General features: G+C 37.1%; 1 protein-coding gene across 2 annotated transcripts; it reads left to right on the forward strand.

Annotated features, from left to right (window-relative positions):
• Nucleotides 1–1,526: 1,526 nt before the first annotated feature.
• On the forward strand, nt 1,527–14,433 carry FBXO4 (F-box protein 4). Of its 2 annotated transcripts, none has more exons than XM_032851401.1 (7): nt 1,527–1,748; nt 3,148–3,383; nt 5,759–5,979; nt 8,948–9,023; nt 9,133–9,308; nt 12,745–12,940; nt 13,844–14,433. In XM_032851401.1, exons 1-7 carry the CDS (start codon nt 1,560–1,562, stop codon nt 13,869–13,871), a joined length of 1,122 nt encoding a protein of 373 aa, XP_032707292.1. In that variant the 5' UTR covers nt 1,527–1,559; the 3' UTR covers nt 13,872–14,433. The 2 variants fall into 2 exon arrangements, with proteins under 2 accessions (XP_032707292.1, XP_032707291.1); XM_032851400.1 differs by having other exon boundaries at nt 12,745–12,920; nt 13,844–14,431.
• Nucleotides 14,434–15,353: the final 920 nt, after the last annotated feature.

Raw genomic sequence — 15,353 nt, forward strand, 5'->3', positions numbered from 1 at the left:
AGTTCCAAATAATAGGTTACCTTTGCTGAAAAGAAAACCCACAGGCCCCAAATGGAATCACTTATTTTAAGGGCCTCACTTCAGCAAACCAATACTTTATATCCAACCTAACTGCAGTTTCAGACCCCTCAGGAAAGTAACCTTTTTTTTTTTTTCCCCCCTCTTAGGTAGGCCCCATGGCCAGCATGGAGCCCAACCCCAAGACCCTGAGATAAAGACCTGAACTGAAATCAGGAGTTCCAATCTTAGTCAACTGACCCACCTAGACACCCCAAGAAAGTAACCTTCAACATGGAATTCCTGGTTAGCACTAGGATGGCTTTGTCTACAGTAGTGTACTTTTTGTCAATAATTTCCTTTTCCCCATTTCCTTTCTGCCTTTAAAGACTTAATTTTTTTTAAGTAATTTCTATACCCAACGTGGAGCTGAACAACCCTGACATCAAAAGTTACATTCTCCACCAACTGAGCCAGGCAGGTGCCCCCATTTTCTGCCTTTATTTTCAATTTTTTAAAAAGACGTATTTACTTATTTGGGGGGCGAGGGGGTGTGGAAGAGGGAGAGGGGGAGGGAGAAAGAAACCCAAGCAGACTCCATGCGTAGCACTGAGCCTGAGATTAGGACCCTGCCTTTACAACTTCAGCCCAAACCAAGAATAGGACCCTTAACCACTGTGCTACCCATGCGCCTCTCTATCTTTAAAAAACCTTTCTTGTCCTGCAGCTCCTTTCCATTTGCTGGATGGGATGCTTCCAGATTCATGAATTGTTCAATAAAGCCAGTTTGCTCTTTTACATTACTCAATTGAGTTTTTGTTTTTAATATCTTTTAATGTGGGCTATAGTATAGTTTCTTAAAACCCTTTCAAAGTACAGCTGGACAAAGTAAGTAAAATGGATAACTGTTCTGACAGATTAACAAAAACAACTAGGAGGATTTTAACGGTACCATATCTGGTTTCTCCTCTTATTCTAGCCCTATTTTGCTGCCCTTTGATGGGATGCCTGCCTACCTTCAGGATTTTTAAATGTACCTAAAATTTTATAGAGAAAATATAGGCTCCTCACCTTGGCATGAGGTTTCTCGTGATTGGGCGCTCGGTCACCTCCATGTTCCATTTTTGCTAATCCGCAGGAAGACTAACAGTAAATCGGAGACCGAAAAACAATAAAAAACCAGCACACCCAGCACGGCAGTGCTGAGAAGGAAGCAACCGGCTATTAAGCCTACGGTAGCGAAGGAGGGCCAGCTATCGAATAAGTAGGGGCCACCTAGAAATGGGTCCCAGACAGAACGACTTTGGGGGAAGTTATAAAGCGGGGAGAGACTGCACGTGAATGAAGCGAGGTTCGCGGGGTTGAGGCCTGGATTAAGCTTTTGGCGCGAGGTTCAAGCTCGCCTGGAGACGACACATGTAATTGGGCCACACCTCCGTACCCTCTCCGGTCCCGAGGCCGTCCTTGGGAAGACGTGGAAGGAGGCAGGCGCGAGGCGGAAGGCCGCCCGGAGCTGGGAGCGTGCATGACCCTGCGACGCGTCACGTGCGACGCTGGCGGCCATGGCGGGAAGCGAGCCACGCAGCGGAGGCAGCTCCCCTCAGCCACACCACAGCGACTGGAGCCGTCTAGAGGCCGCCATCCTAAGCGGCTGGAGGAACTTCTGGCAGTCGGTGGGCAAGGAGAGGGCAGCGCCGAGAGCCTCTCAAGAGGAGGCGGATGAGGAGGACAGTACCCTGACGCGGCTGCCGGTGAGTGGCGGCCACCGGCCGCGGAGGACCTAGGGGCCGGGCCGGGAGGGGCGTCCCGCACTGGCGGCCTCAGGGGGCATCACCGCGCTGAAGTCTGTGTTTGGCGCGAGGCCGTTCCGGGCAGTGTCGTCACCTGGGAGCAACAGTTGACCAGAAACAACGAGGGGTTGAACTTTGGTGCTCCGCTGCCGGACCGAAGGTCGCAGCGAAACGCCCCGGTAACCGGCCAGGTCCCCCTCAAGTCTTCCACCCCCAAACCAAGTTTTGGCCCTAGAACACTCCGAACGTCAGGTTAAGGAAATAGGAGGAGACCACTGCAGACTTTTTTTTTTTTTTTAAGATTTTATTTATTTATTTGACAGAGAGAGATCAGAAGTAGGCAGAGAGGCAGGCAGAGAGAGAAAGGAGGAAGCAGGCTCTCCGCGGAGCAGAGAGCTCGATGCGGGGCTCGATCCCAGGACTCTGGGATCATGACCTGAGCCCAAGGCAGAGCCACCCAGGCGCCCCCCACTGCAGACTTTTGGTTAGCCTGGGAAAGCCTTCGGTCGCTGGGTGCTCGGCGTCTTTCATCTGAGGTTCAATGTACCAGAACACCGCGAGGAGATCGAGGCTGGTCCCTTACCGCGCAGTTCAAGTCACAGAACTCACTCTTAACTGACCATGACGAAGTCGTGCCTCAAGTTACAAGAGACCACAAGAATTATACACACCACTTACTGTTAAACTTTTCAGGCAGATGGGAAAATGGGAGAGAGGAGAAATTCTTAGGCATTATACAAATTCTGTATCTCAGCTGGACTGTTGACACCTCCCTCCCTCTGACATCTATCAGAAATTAAAAACTGCAGGCTAAGGACGCCTCCAAGCTTCTCCCTTTTGTAGAAGTTCTTTGAAATACCGATTTTATGGAGAAAGTGAGATGGCAGATTTACTCTTTGATTAGAACTAATGACAAAATCAGAAGTGCTTTGATAGAAGTTTTATTTTGAAGGCTAGATTGTTTCCTTAAGTGGTTGGTTCAGGTAATGTAGTGGCAAAATTCTATGAGAAATTAAAGGACCTCTTTATTTTGCTTGAAAAATACCAGAACAATGATTGGTCTTTCATGAATGTTTCAGTGTGTCAACAATTAAATGTTCAGATACGTTTCTCTTCTGATGGCAGGAAAATAACTTCAGCAGTATAGATTTAATTACTAAAAATACTGTTAAATTGATCTTTGGTTATCTAGTATAATTGTTTTATAATTCATTATGATAGATATAATTATTAAAAAGATGGGCTATCCAGTTGACCTTTGGATTCCCAGTATAATAAAATAATTATTTGTTTATAATTATCAGAAAATTTTTAAGCTAAGTTTTTCCTCCCTTTTACCTATTTGCTGTTTCTATTTCAGATTGACGTACAGCTATATATTTTGTCATTTCTTTCACCTCATGATCTGTGTCAACTGGGAAGTACAAGCCATTATTGGAATGAAACTGTACGAGATCCAATTCTGTGGAGATATTTTCTGCTGCGGGATCTTCCTTCCTGGTCTTCTGTTGACTGGAGGTCTCTTCCAGATCTAGAAATCTTAAAAAAGCCTATATCTGAGGTCACTGATGGTGCATTTTTTGACTACATGGCAGTGTAAGTATCTAGTTGTATGAATTAAAAAGAAAATACTAAATTTGCCTGTGGTGCAAGTTAATAGTCTAAATTAGTCTTGGCTCTGCCAGTAATACATTTCATGGAATTTGGTTGTGTTTGTAAAAGTTGGGGATTAACTTAAATTCCTGCATACGACCCTTTCAGTTTTCACATTTTGTTATTTACCTGTGGTAATTATTTGAATAATTGTAGACAGTTCATATGCCAAGAAGTAAAACATTTCTTAAAGCTTTCATTATCTTTAGAACATTTGTCATTTTGTTAAATAGCGAATACTTTTCTGTATCCAAAAAATGAATGATCGGTGATCAGACACCAGTTCTTTCTCACAGAAGAAAACCATTCTCAAGATTCTGGGAACTAAGATTTTGTTATCACCCAGAAGCATTGACCCTTTTAAATATCATGTAGCCGAGAGAATTAATGTTGAGCAACTGTAGTGTATTGAATTCTATTAGGGATGCTTTATGTATGTTTAGTTATTTAGCCATCACCCAATAAGAAAGTATTACCCTTGTGTTATAGATGTGGAATTGAGGTTCAGAATGGTTATGGATTTACCTAGTTATATAGCTTATAAGGGACTATTCAGATTGGAACCTTGTCATGCCACCTTAAAAATAATGTCATTGGATCTGGATATAACCTACTTTATTGAGGGCTCCACTTTTAAGGCATTGGAAATAAAATTTAAAAAATATTTATGTTTAAAAAAATAATATTTATGTTTTAGATAAGAACTGTTTTGCTCTGCTATATTTAGTATATAGATACAGGATTTTTTTTTCATATTTTATTTGAGTTATTCAGATCTTTCTTTAATCTAAATGCCAAGTCTTATAAGACTACTTGATTAAAATGTATGTGATATGTTATATATAATTTCAGTAAGTGCTATTGTCCTCTCACTTGCTAGTTGTTACTTCTGCATTGTCCCACAACCAACCGTAGCATTAAGTATATCATGCTGTGGAACCAGCTTTTCCCTGGGAATAGTAATAATCATAGTAGCTACCATTTGTGATTATATAAAGTATTTTTTATTGAAGTAAAATTAACAGACAGTGTTATATTAGTTTCAGATTTACAATATAATGATTCAGCAATTCTATGCATTTCTCAGTGCTCATCATTTTTAAGTGCACTCTTAATCCCCTTTTATATCACCCCCCCACCAATCTCCCCTCTGCCAACCACCAGTTTCTTTTTTTGTCTGTTTTTTTCTTTGTTCATTGTTTTGTTTCTTAAATCATATAAATTAATTTGTTCCTTACAACCCTGGGTTAATTGTTATTGCTCAAATAATGCAGATGAAAAAACGTTAAGTTCATAGTATAAGTGGCTTATATAAATAAAGTGGTCAGATCTACGTAGCCTCAAAAATTGATTTTTTTTTCCTTCTTGAATTATAAGTTTCCTAAATAAAGATCATTGTCTTAACCACCTTGATTTAGTCAAAGGGCTTTAGGTTTTATTTTGATTTGGTTACTGTGTTCTAACTTTTGATAACATGTAGAACTGGTAATTTAGAAATTTATAGCTATTGAAAGAAACTGTTGGTTTGTTTTTTTCACTTGATTCTGAGTTTGCTAGGTTATCTTTAAGGAACATTAGATCCTCCCTGTATATTTAACACTTACTAAACTGTTACATTGGAGGCTGTAAATAGGAGTACTTAAGAAATTTGGTTCTGTTGGTGGCATTACTAATTTCTATCTTTTTTTTTTTAACCTCTAAAGACATTTATGTTAAGTATCCATATAGGTTATTGTAGGGTTTCTCAATCTTGGCACTATTGACATTTTAAATCAAGTGTTCAGACCAATTGTGCTATGCACTGTAGGATGTTGAGCAGCATTCTTGACCTCTGTCCACTAGATGCCAGTAGCACACCACACACTGACCCCTAGTCACAACAGCAAAAATGACTGCAGACATTGCCAAATGAATGCTCTCTTGGGGTGGGGAGGAAAAATCTCGCCAGAATGCGAATCACTGCTCTGTGTAGTGAATTTTTATGACTGAAACAAGTGTTAGACCAAGTGTTCCATGAGAAAATCTAAATGGAAAATTAGAAGTAAGTAGCCATTTCCTGGGGAAGACTTCCTTAACATTTGGACCACTTCTACTCCCAGAGTGCCTTTGCTTTTTCATGTGATGGCATCCAGCATACATGTTATAATGTGTCTGTTCTCCACCTCCCTCCATGAGGATTGGAACTATATAATTATTGTATTATATAATACAATAATTTAATGTGTCTAGCAGCTTCTCAATAAACTATATATTGTTGAATGAATAACTGGCTATGTTTTTTTCTGTGTTTATTTTCTAATTGTGACAATATTATGCAGCTATAAAATGTGCTGTCCATATACAAGAAGATCCTTGAAATCTAGCCGTCCTATGTATGGAGCTGTCACATCATTTTTACACTCACTGATCATTCAGAATGAACCACGATTTGCTATGTTTGGACCAGGTTTGGAAGAACTGAATACATCTTTGGTGTTGAGCTTGATGTCTTCTGAGGAACTTTGCCCAACAGCTGGTTTGCCTCAGAGGCAGATTGATGGTAATTTTCATGATAATCTGTAGCATATAATAGTTAAAACACTTTGATCTTGAGACTAATGTTAAAAGAAATTTTTTATTAACTCATTGATGTAATGAAATATAGTATTTTGGTGAATAGGCACTCCTCCTCCCCAGGTCCCAGAGGACTGAAAGGTTGATTTACTTTTTATCAGAGGTGAGCTTCCTCTTATTTCCTCAGATTTGTGTAATCTAGAATATAAGATTATGTGCAAGTAAATTATATGTTATCAGGATGTTTGTATGGTAGTTAACATATTTTTTAAAAATGTTGATGGCAAAAACCCATCTACTATGTGCAAAGTACTTTGATATGTAGTGAAATTTTTAAAAAGAGCTAAATTAACACCTTTCTCCTCTTTCTGTGAAAACAATAATCCTGTAGTTAGTTGGCAAGCAGGAAATATAGGTATAAATAATATTATAATCTAGCTTATGCTTTGCTTATTCATTTATTGAGAGCACCCATTAGATGCTAGAGGTGTAGCTATTTGAAACAAACATCAAACATTTTTATCTGCCCTGAAGACACTTTGTCTTGATAAGGACAAAGACAAGTATATAGGTGATTAGAATATGGTGTAATTAGCTCCTGAGTAGAAAGATAAGGCTCCAAGAAGGCTCTTTGTTGAACACGATGCCTTATTTGAGTCATTATGATGAGTTAAAGTAGGCCATTAAAAAAAAGGGACAGAAGTATTCTGAGCAGTGAAAACTACATTTCTAAAAGCACAGAGCTCTGGATACATATGACACGTTTGAAGTAGATCTATGTGTCTAGAGTGGGCTGGGTGAGAAGATATGTGTATGCCATGCTTAAGCATTTGGGAGCTGTTGAAAGATTTTAAACAGAGCAGTGAGATGATCAAGATTACATTTTAGAAAGATCTGGCTCCTGAGTGGAAAATTGATTAGAAGAGGCTAGAGGCATCTAGATCTCAAGAGAAAGATCTGGGTTAGGAATCAAGATTTGGGAATCTCATGGTGTCCACATGGACTTAGAATTTTCTGAGGATGGAGAGGAATATTCTGAACCAGGTGTGAAATCTTCAGTGACTATTTGGTGGAAGAGGTTATCAAAAGGAGATTCATAAATGATGAGGTTGAGAAAAGGGAGATGGTACTGCCATCTGAATGGTATATCTCAGAGATGGAGTTTTGAAGAAGGTTGGCGAGAACCGGACATGGCAGTGAGGAGTAAAGAGAACATTGACCCCACGTCTTTACCCTGAGATGTGTGAAGAAGAAGTAGTTTGGTTACTTGAGATGTACTGCAAGAGAAGCAGCCCCTAAGGGTAGGCCAGTTCAGGTAAGGCCAGAAGACTCTCTAAAGAAGAGGTTGAGGATATGGGGAAATTTGCTAGTCATGAATTGTCAATTTTATTCTCTAGACAGCAGCAGGAATGATTGTTTATAAATGCCAATCTAATTATGCCTCAAACCCTACAAGATCAAGGAAGAAGGGGGAATGGGTTGTTGGCACTATGGTACAGAACAGCATAGAGATCGTATTGGGTTGAGGTTAGATGTGTTAAGAAGGTAATGTCTGGAAATTAAACTGATGAAAACAAAGAAATAGTAGAATTTTTTTCTTTCATCTCTTTGGAGAGTTTGTGCACCAAACCTTGTGGCCAGGGGACTAGGGCCATGCTTGCAGTCTCAGCCACCAAGATTTCTGTGTATGTGTTACCTGGAATGGTGACATAAGATGGCATGACAGGTTAATTTAAACAACTAGATTGGTTATGATGCAGGGATTAAAGATGTGAAAAGTGGAGTTGTCCTAAAGTAGAGGTAAGGTTATATTAAGTTGTTTTTGAAGAGCAATGGCTTTGAAGGAAAGAGACATAATGAGATAGGCATTTTTAAGCCATCTCTCCAGTTGCTGTCAGAAGAATGGACAGTAGGGGTAAAAAATGGATGTGGGAGACTAGTTAGAAGTGATTGCAAAAGTCTAGTTGAGGGTATGGTAATTTAGACTAAAAGGAAGGATTGAGGATGGACAGAACTAAAGGGGCATTTGTATAGCAAAAAGAAGTAGAGCCATGGGAGAAAGAAGGATCTTTTCATAAGAGGAGAAGAGGCCCGAGTGTTAACACAGCCAAAGAAGGGAGGAGGTTAAGAAACAAGGACAAGTAACAATATTGAATAATTCAGGTAAAAGTAGCAAGAAGCTAGTATTTAGTATCTGTTATTTACCACTCTACTAGGAATTTTATATATTTAATCTCATTTAATGCTTACAACATCTCTAAGAAGTATGCATTATTTCTATATATATGTTTTTAAAGATTCATTTATTATTTGAGAAAGATAGCATGTAGGGAGGGGACATTAGGGGCATCAGAGAATCTCCAACAGACTCCCCATGGAGCTGATCAAGAGTTGGATGCTTAACTGACTGAGCCACCAGGTGCCCAATATTATTTCTATATTTTGATGTCAAAACTGAGGTTCACAAAAAATGGAAATGTGGCAAATCCAAGTTTAATTTCAAATTTTACTATCTGAATATTTCTTCAGTTTTCTACAGTGCCAGTGGTGACTTCTCATCAATTTAAAAACAATTTCAGGGGGGAGAAAACACTGACTGTATATGCAGAGTATATGACTAATGAGAAATGAAAAAGTTGGAAAATGAGCCTTAGTCTTATGATAAATAGTAGCTGTTAATGATGCAGCTGCTACTGATATGATGATACAGAAAGGAATGCTATAAGCCTATCTGTTCTTTGTTCTTTATCCATGTTTTTATTACCATGTAAATGAAAATTGCATACAGCACATTTTCTTCAAAATAAACATTTCATTTTATTCCAAAGCTATATATAATTTGTCATGGGCTTTTTGGTTGTTCTTTTTGCTTGCACTGGGTAATTTTTTTTCAATGTGATCTTTTTCTGTATTTATTAATGACTTGTTTTGATAACTATAATTTTCTTCTTTAGGTATTGGATCTGGAGTCAGTTTTCAGTTGAGCAACCAACATAAATTCAACATCCTGATACTATATTCAACTACCAGGTAAGGCTGCCTACTTGGTGGCCTACCTGGGGCATCAGGACTTGGGTATTTTATGGGGGAGGTGGAGCCTTCATAGTATTTATGCTTTATATTTACATTTTTCTTGCAGAAAGGAAAGAGATAGAGCAAGAGAAGAGCATACAAGTGCAGTTAACAAGATGTTCAGTGTACAGAATGAAGGAGATGATCAACAAGGAAGCCGGTATAGTGTAATTCCACAAATTCAGAAGGTGTGTGAAGTTGTTGATGGATTCATCTATGTTGCTAATGCTGAAGCTCATAAAAGTAAGCATTATTTCATTTTCTTTTTAAGAAACCTTTTTTGCAAAGCAAATAAAATACATTTTTAGGCTTTACTGTGGCTTCTTAAAAGCCTGATGGTTAATTTAATAAATGTGATTCTATGACCATTATTGCTAATAAGGAGTTCTCAAACCTTAATGTGCATTAGGATTACCCACCTGGAGAGCTTGTTAAAAATAGCTGCCTGATTCCTATTCCGATGGATTATAATTCATAGATTTGGGTTGTCTCTTGGGCATTCTTTTTTTTTTTTTTTAAACTACAAAATTCTGATGCATATCGAAGTTTTATAGTATAAGTACATAGTATTTCTTTGCTGTATGCTTCTGCACTTGTTATTGATGTTTTGTCTGCTTCTAGCTCTATTCAAATAATTTATGTAGATAACTGGAAAATTTTAGCTTTGTTTTAATTACCCAGATAGTCAAGAGAAAAGTGGCGTGGAGTGTTAATTAAGTAGATTAGTTAAGAACACTCTCCACATATTCTGAATAATTGCCCTTCACGATGCTATATAGACCTCAAATCAGAATACTATTGGGCCACAAACCAGTATTATAATTTTTCTCCCAAATCTTTTGTGAATAAGTTAGGGCATGAATATATAATATATTGTTCTCACTCAGAACAAGGTAGCAACATTGCTGAAAGGATTTAGAGTTTGTGGTGCACTGAAGTTAACCAGAGCAACAAAAGCTAAGTCCTGCTCAACTAATGACTAGTTGGAATCAACCCACAGTGTTAGTGGTCTAACAGGAGAAGCATGCTCATTTCTGGGAATATATTCTTTTACCTCAATCTCTACTGTTCTTCTACATAAAACATTTAGCATTAAATTAAAAATTATAAGACAAAAAAATCAAAATGAAATGACCCATTTCAAGAGATAAAGCAATCAGTGGAACCATATCCAGAGATGACTCAGATGTTGGCATTCACAGAAAGGGACATTAAAATAACTATGATTAATATGTTAAAGGATCTAGTGGAAAAAGATGGAAAATATGTGTGAATAGATAGGGATTTTCAGCAGAGAGAAGGATGCTGTGAAAAAGTAAAATGGGAATACTAAATATGAAAATATAGGAGGTGAACACTTTCTATAGTGGATTTATCAGCAAAAGAAACCTTTGGTGAATCTGAAGATAAACTGAAATTATCCAAAGTAAAACACAGAAAAAAAAAGTAGGAGTGAGGAACAGAGTGTCCAAGAACTGGGGGAACCCATCAGGGGTTCCCAACTTAGGGATCAGTAGACTTTCTCTTAAGAGTCCATATAGTAAACATTTTAGGCATATAAACTATATGATCTCTCACAGTTACTCAGTTCTGCTGTTAGAGTGCAAAAGTAGCCATAGACAATTTATAAATGAATAGGCATGGATGTTTAAAAAATTATTTATAAAAATAGATCCATAGGCCATAGTATGACAATACCTGGTCTAACTCATGTGTAATTGGAGTCCCAAAATATGAAGAAAGAGAACAAGGAAAAAGAAATTTTTGAACCAATAATGGCCAAATTTATTTCAAAATTACTGAAAGATGACAGGATGCTCAGAGGGTTCCAAATAAATTTAAAAAAATAATAATAATACATAAATAAAAAATAAATCTAGGTCCATTAGAGCCAAACTGATGAAAACCAAAGATAAAGAGATTATCTTGAAGACAGCCAAAGCAAAAGGAATCATATATATCGAGGGCCAAAGATAAGGACAGAGAATTCCTGATAGAATTGCTGAAGGCAATTAAGGGAAATCTTTACAGTGTTGCAAAGTGGGGAAAATCTTGTATCCAAAGATATCTTCAAAATGAAGGCAAAATCAAGACTTTCAGACAAAACCTGAGAAAGTTAAATATCAGCAGATTTGTATTACAAGAAATAATTAAAGAAAGCTCTTCAAGGCAGAAAAAAATGATACCAGATGGAGAAATGGATCTTTATAAAAAAAATTAAGAGCCCTGGGAGGGAAGCAATGTAGCTATAGATAAGATTTTTTTTTCCTAATTTAAATTTTTTTATAATATGTAAAGGAAAAATAGTAAGACTCTATTGCGGGCATATGATTCTTTTAAGTAAGTTATATGATACCAATACAGACAAATGGAAGGGGACAAATGGAGATAAATTGTTATAAGGTTCTCCAGTATGTGAAGTTGTGTAATACTATCTAGAGGTAGACCGCTGGAAGTTAAAAATGTACATTGTAAATCCTTGACTAACCACTAAAAAAAGTGTGAGAGAGGTACAATTAAATAAGCCATTAGTGAAGATAAAATGGAATGATTACAAATCTCAGTCCAAAGAGGGGGGATAAAGGAACAAAGAACAGATGGGACAAGTCAAAATCCAAGAGGTATATGATTAGATTTAAATGCACCCTGTTGATAATGACATTAAATATTTATTCATTTTCTGTTAATATATAACAAATTCCTCCAATCTAGTGGCTTAAAACAACACTCATAGTTCATAGTTCTCAACCCTGATAGCTCATAGTTCTGTGTGTCAGAAGTCAGCACAGTATGGCTGGGTTTCCAGCTTAGGGCCTCACAAGTTGAAATGGGTTGCAGATGGGTTGCAGCACTTTCTGGTGGCTCCTGAGAAAAATCTGCTTTCTAACTCATTGAAGTTATTGGCTGAATTCAGTTCCTTACTATTATAGGAAGGAGGTTTCTGTTTTCTTGCCAACTGTCAGCTGGGGGCTGATATCATCTTTTAGAAGATACCTTCATTTCTTGCCTTGTGACTCCCTCTTGTCTTCAGATCCACAATGGAGAATCTTTCTCACCAGGAGAACCTCATCTCTTTAAGGGCCTACCTGATTAGGTCAGCATCACTGATGATGACCACTCATTCTTCAAGTCAGCTGTGTCTTATAATGTAGCCTACTCATGGCAATGATATTTCATCACTGATTCTAGATTCCTCCCTTCTAGATTCATATATTATACAAGGGTGTGAGTCATTGGGGGTCCTTTTAGAATTTTGACTACCTCACAATATCAGTGATTTTACACAGTCCAATGAAAGCCAGAGATAGTTTGAATAATAGTGCTAGACCCAAGTCTGTGTTTAAATTGTTTAAACTAGTCTTTCAAGGAAAGGGTGGTGATAGCTATAAAATGTATGAGAGGAAAATACCTATATCAATGTATTTTTGCCTTTAAAATATGGATACATCTGAATGGTACTGAGATTTTTTTTTTCTCTAATTTCACTGAAATGCCTATCCTTGAAGGCTACCTAATGTAATTTTATGTTAGATCAGTAAATGAAGAGCTGTAAATGAACAACAATAGGGGCAGTTTGTTAAGTTTGGATCCTGGTGATATTTTTATTTCCTTGTTTTTTTTTTTATTTTTAAAATCCTTATAAGCAATGTAAATTAAGGGTTTTGACTACATTCTCTAGGACATGAATGGCAAGATGAATTTTCTCGTATTATGGCAATGACAGATCCAGCTTTTGGATCTTCAGGAAGACCTATGCTGGTTTTATCTTGTATTTCTCAAGCAAATGTAAAAAGAATGCCCTGTTTTTATTTGGCTCATGAGCTGCATCTAAATCATCTAAACCACCCATGGATGGTAAGGTACTATCTTCTCTGGTGAGGAAAATCTTATTTTTTCCACTGTTCTCTATTTGATTTTATTCTTTTCTACTCATTATCTTTAATGAAATAGCATTCTAAAGTTAATTTTAATAGCTTAATCAGTGGGAGACTGTTGTTTGGTATCAATGTTTCACCTATCATTTGCTCACTACTTGTCTCTTCTATCATAGATATAGTGAGATAGCATTTGGAGATTTTTTTTAAGATACCAGTATCACTTTTTTTCAGCCTTAAAATATGCTTTAAGGGTCATCAGAAATAAAAATTTCATCTTATTTTTTCTTGCTTTCCAAATTTTACTTTAATCATGGAATCCTTTTTTCAAATGAAACCTTACATGAAGCCCCTAAGTAAAATAAAGGAAAATAAAAATTGGAAATGATTATGCTTAATAAGTTAAAGGATTTTCTTCCTTCCTTCCCATATACCTCCTGTGGAATCCTGAAGACTCTTTGGAACACAGTTGGAAAGCTACTGATAAAGGTGTACCTTCCTAAGTGGTAGGCTAGGAAGAGTGGCAGTCTTAAAAAGTACATTTTTGCGATACTGAAGATCACATTTATCATCTGACTAGCTGAGTTCATTTAAAAATGTTTTAGTTTTCAAAGTAGATCCTTTAGAGCAATTTTTTTCTAATACATACAAATAAGTCATAGAAATGATAGTTCTTCCCCTTCCCAAAACTGAATTTCAAGATAAGCAATAAGCCTCATATTGTTAATAATTATAAGTAGATCATATTTTTTAATCTAAGTTCTCTAGAAGAAAAATGACTCACCCAGAGTTTATTAGGATTTTAAAAATCCTGTTCTTTTTTTAGTATTTAGAAAAAAGTTTCTTTTAATAATAAGATTTTGGGCTCAGTTTCTTACAGTGGTCTCTCTTATCTGCTCATAGGTCCAGGATACAGAGGCTGAAACTCTAACTGGTTTTTTGAATGGCATTCAGTGGATTCTTGAAGAAGTAGAATCTAAGCATGCAAGATGAGCCTTCTTTTAGACCTTGGGAACTGAAACCACTTGAAACTTGTTACTAAGGTCATGATGTGGATATTTGCTCAGCTAATTTTGTCCTGCCTTTTTGCAGGTGGGCTTTATATTGGGACAGCTGTAACTGCTGTGTTTTTTACATAATTTTTATTTTTTACCTTAAATCAATTACAAGAAAAAAGTTTCAGTGCTAGCATTTAGCCCCTGAATGAACCTTTTAAGACTTTTTTTTGATGACTTTTATATTTTCTTTTTTAAAATATTAAATTCTGTAAAGAACAAGTTAGTACTTCTCTCATTCTTTGTGATTTCTAGTTTCAGTTCAAAGGTTGCCCTGGTGGAGAATAGCAAATTTGCTAAGCTTTCTATAGGTTCTTCTCAAAGGTCCTTAACTGGTTATTAAAAAGAAGTTTTTATCTATTTTTAATAAATATACTGCTTAAAGACTGGAATATTCATTGGAATTGCACTTATTGTTATGGTCATACAGCTTCTATTTTTTGTTGTTTTTTTTTTCCTGAACCAGTAGAAATTAACTTTATATCCTATTTAATCCTAATTCAGTGAAAATAATTTTCCTGGAAGTTTTGCACTTACTGTTATGGTCATACAGCTTCTGTTTTGTTTTTTTTTTCCTGAAACAGAAATTAACTTTATATCCTATTTAATACTAATTCAGTGAAAATAATTTTCCTGGAAGTTTTTGCTATTTCACATAACCAAAAGTTCATAAGATTTTTTATTTTATTTAATTTATTTATTTGTCAGAGAGAGAGAGAGAGAGAGAGCACAAGCAGGCAGAGCGGCAGGCAGAGGCAGAGGGAGAAGCAGACTCCCTGCTGAGCAAGGAGCCCGATGTGGGATTAGATCCCAGAACCCTGGGATCATGACCTGAGCCAGAGGCAGTGGCTTAACCAACTGAGCCACCCAGGCATCCCAAAAGTTCATAACATTTTAAAGCCAACTTCTATTCCACAGTCGTAGAGAAAACATTCCATAAGACATGATCATAAGACCTTCTCCTCACAAATTGCAGAGGAAATGTTATATACATTTCCTATCTCATTAGAACTGAGGGATTTTAACATTATAATAAGAGCACAGTATTTGGGTTAGGATTAGAGTTAGACTTAAAAAAAAAAAAAGTTTAGTAGTACTAAGATACAGCCTACAATCCATGAGTGGGTGCTGCTCCAAAAAAGGGACTTCCTACACTGGGTACACTCATTCAGAACTTGGCTTCAGCAACACGTAGTTGGGGGCAGGATGGAAAATGCTGACTATCTCCCTCCCGGGAAGACACTTCTCTAACTTAGAGAGGTATTATGGTTCTTCTTCCTTGGCTGTCCCAGTTTAGATTGGAGTTTCCATCTTGCTGATTTGAAGGAAGGATGGAGTGAGTGAGTCTTGGTTCAAAT

This window comes from Lontra canadensis, unplaced genomic scaffold (assembly GCF_010015895.1).
Source record: "Lontra canadensis isolate GAN:19392208 unplaced genomic scaffold, GSC_riverotter_1.0 scaffold5, whole genome shotgun sequence".
NCBI classification, from domain to species: domain Eukaryota; kingdom Metazoa; phylum Chordata; class Mammalia; order Carnivora; family Mustelidae; genus Lontra; species Lontra canadensis.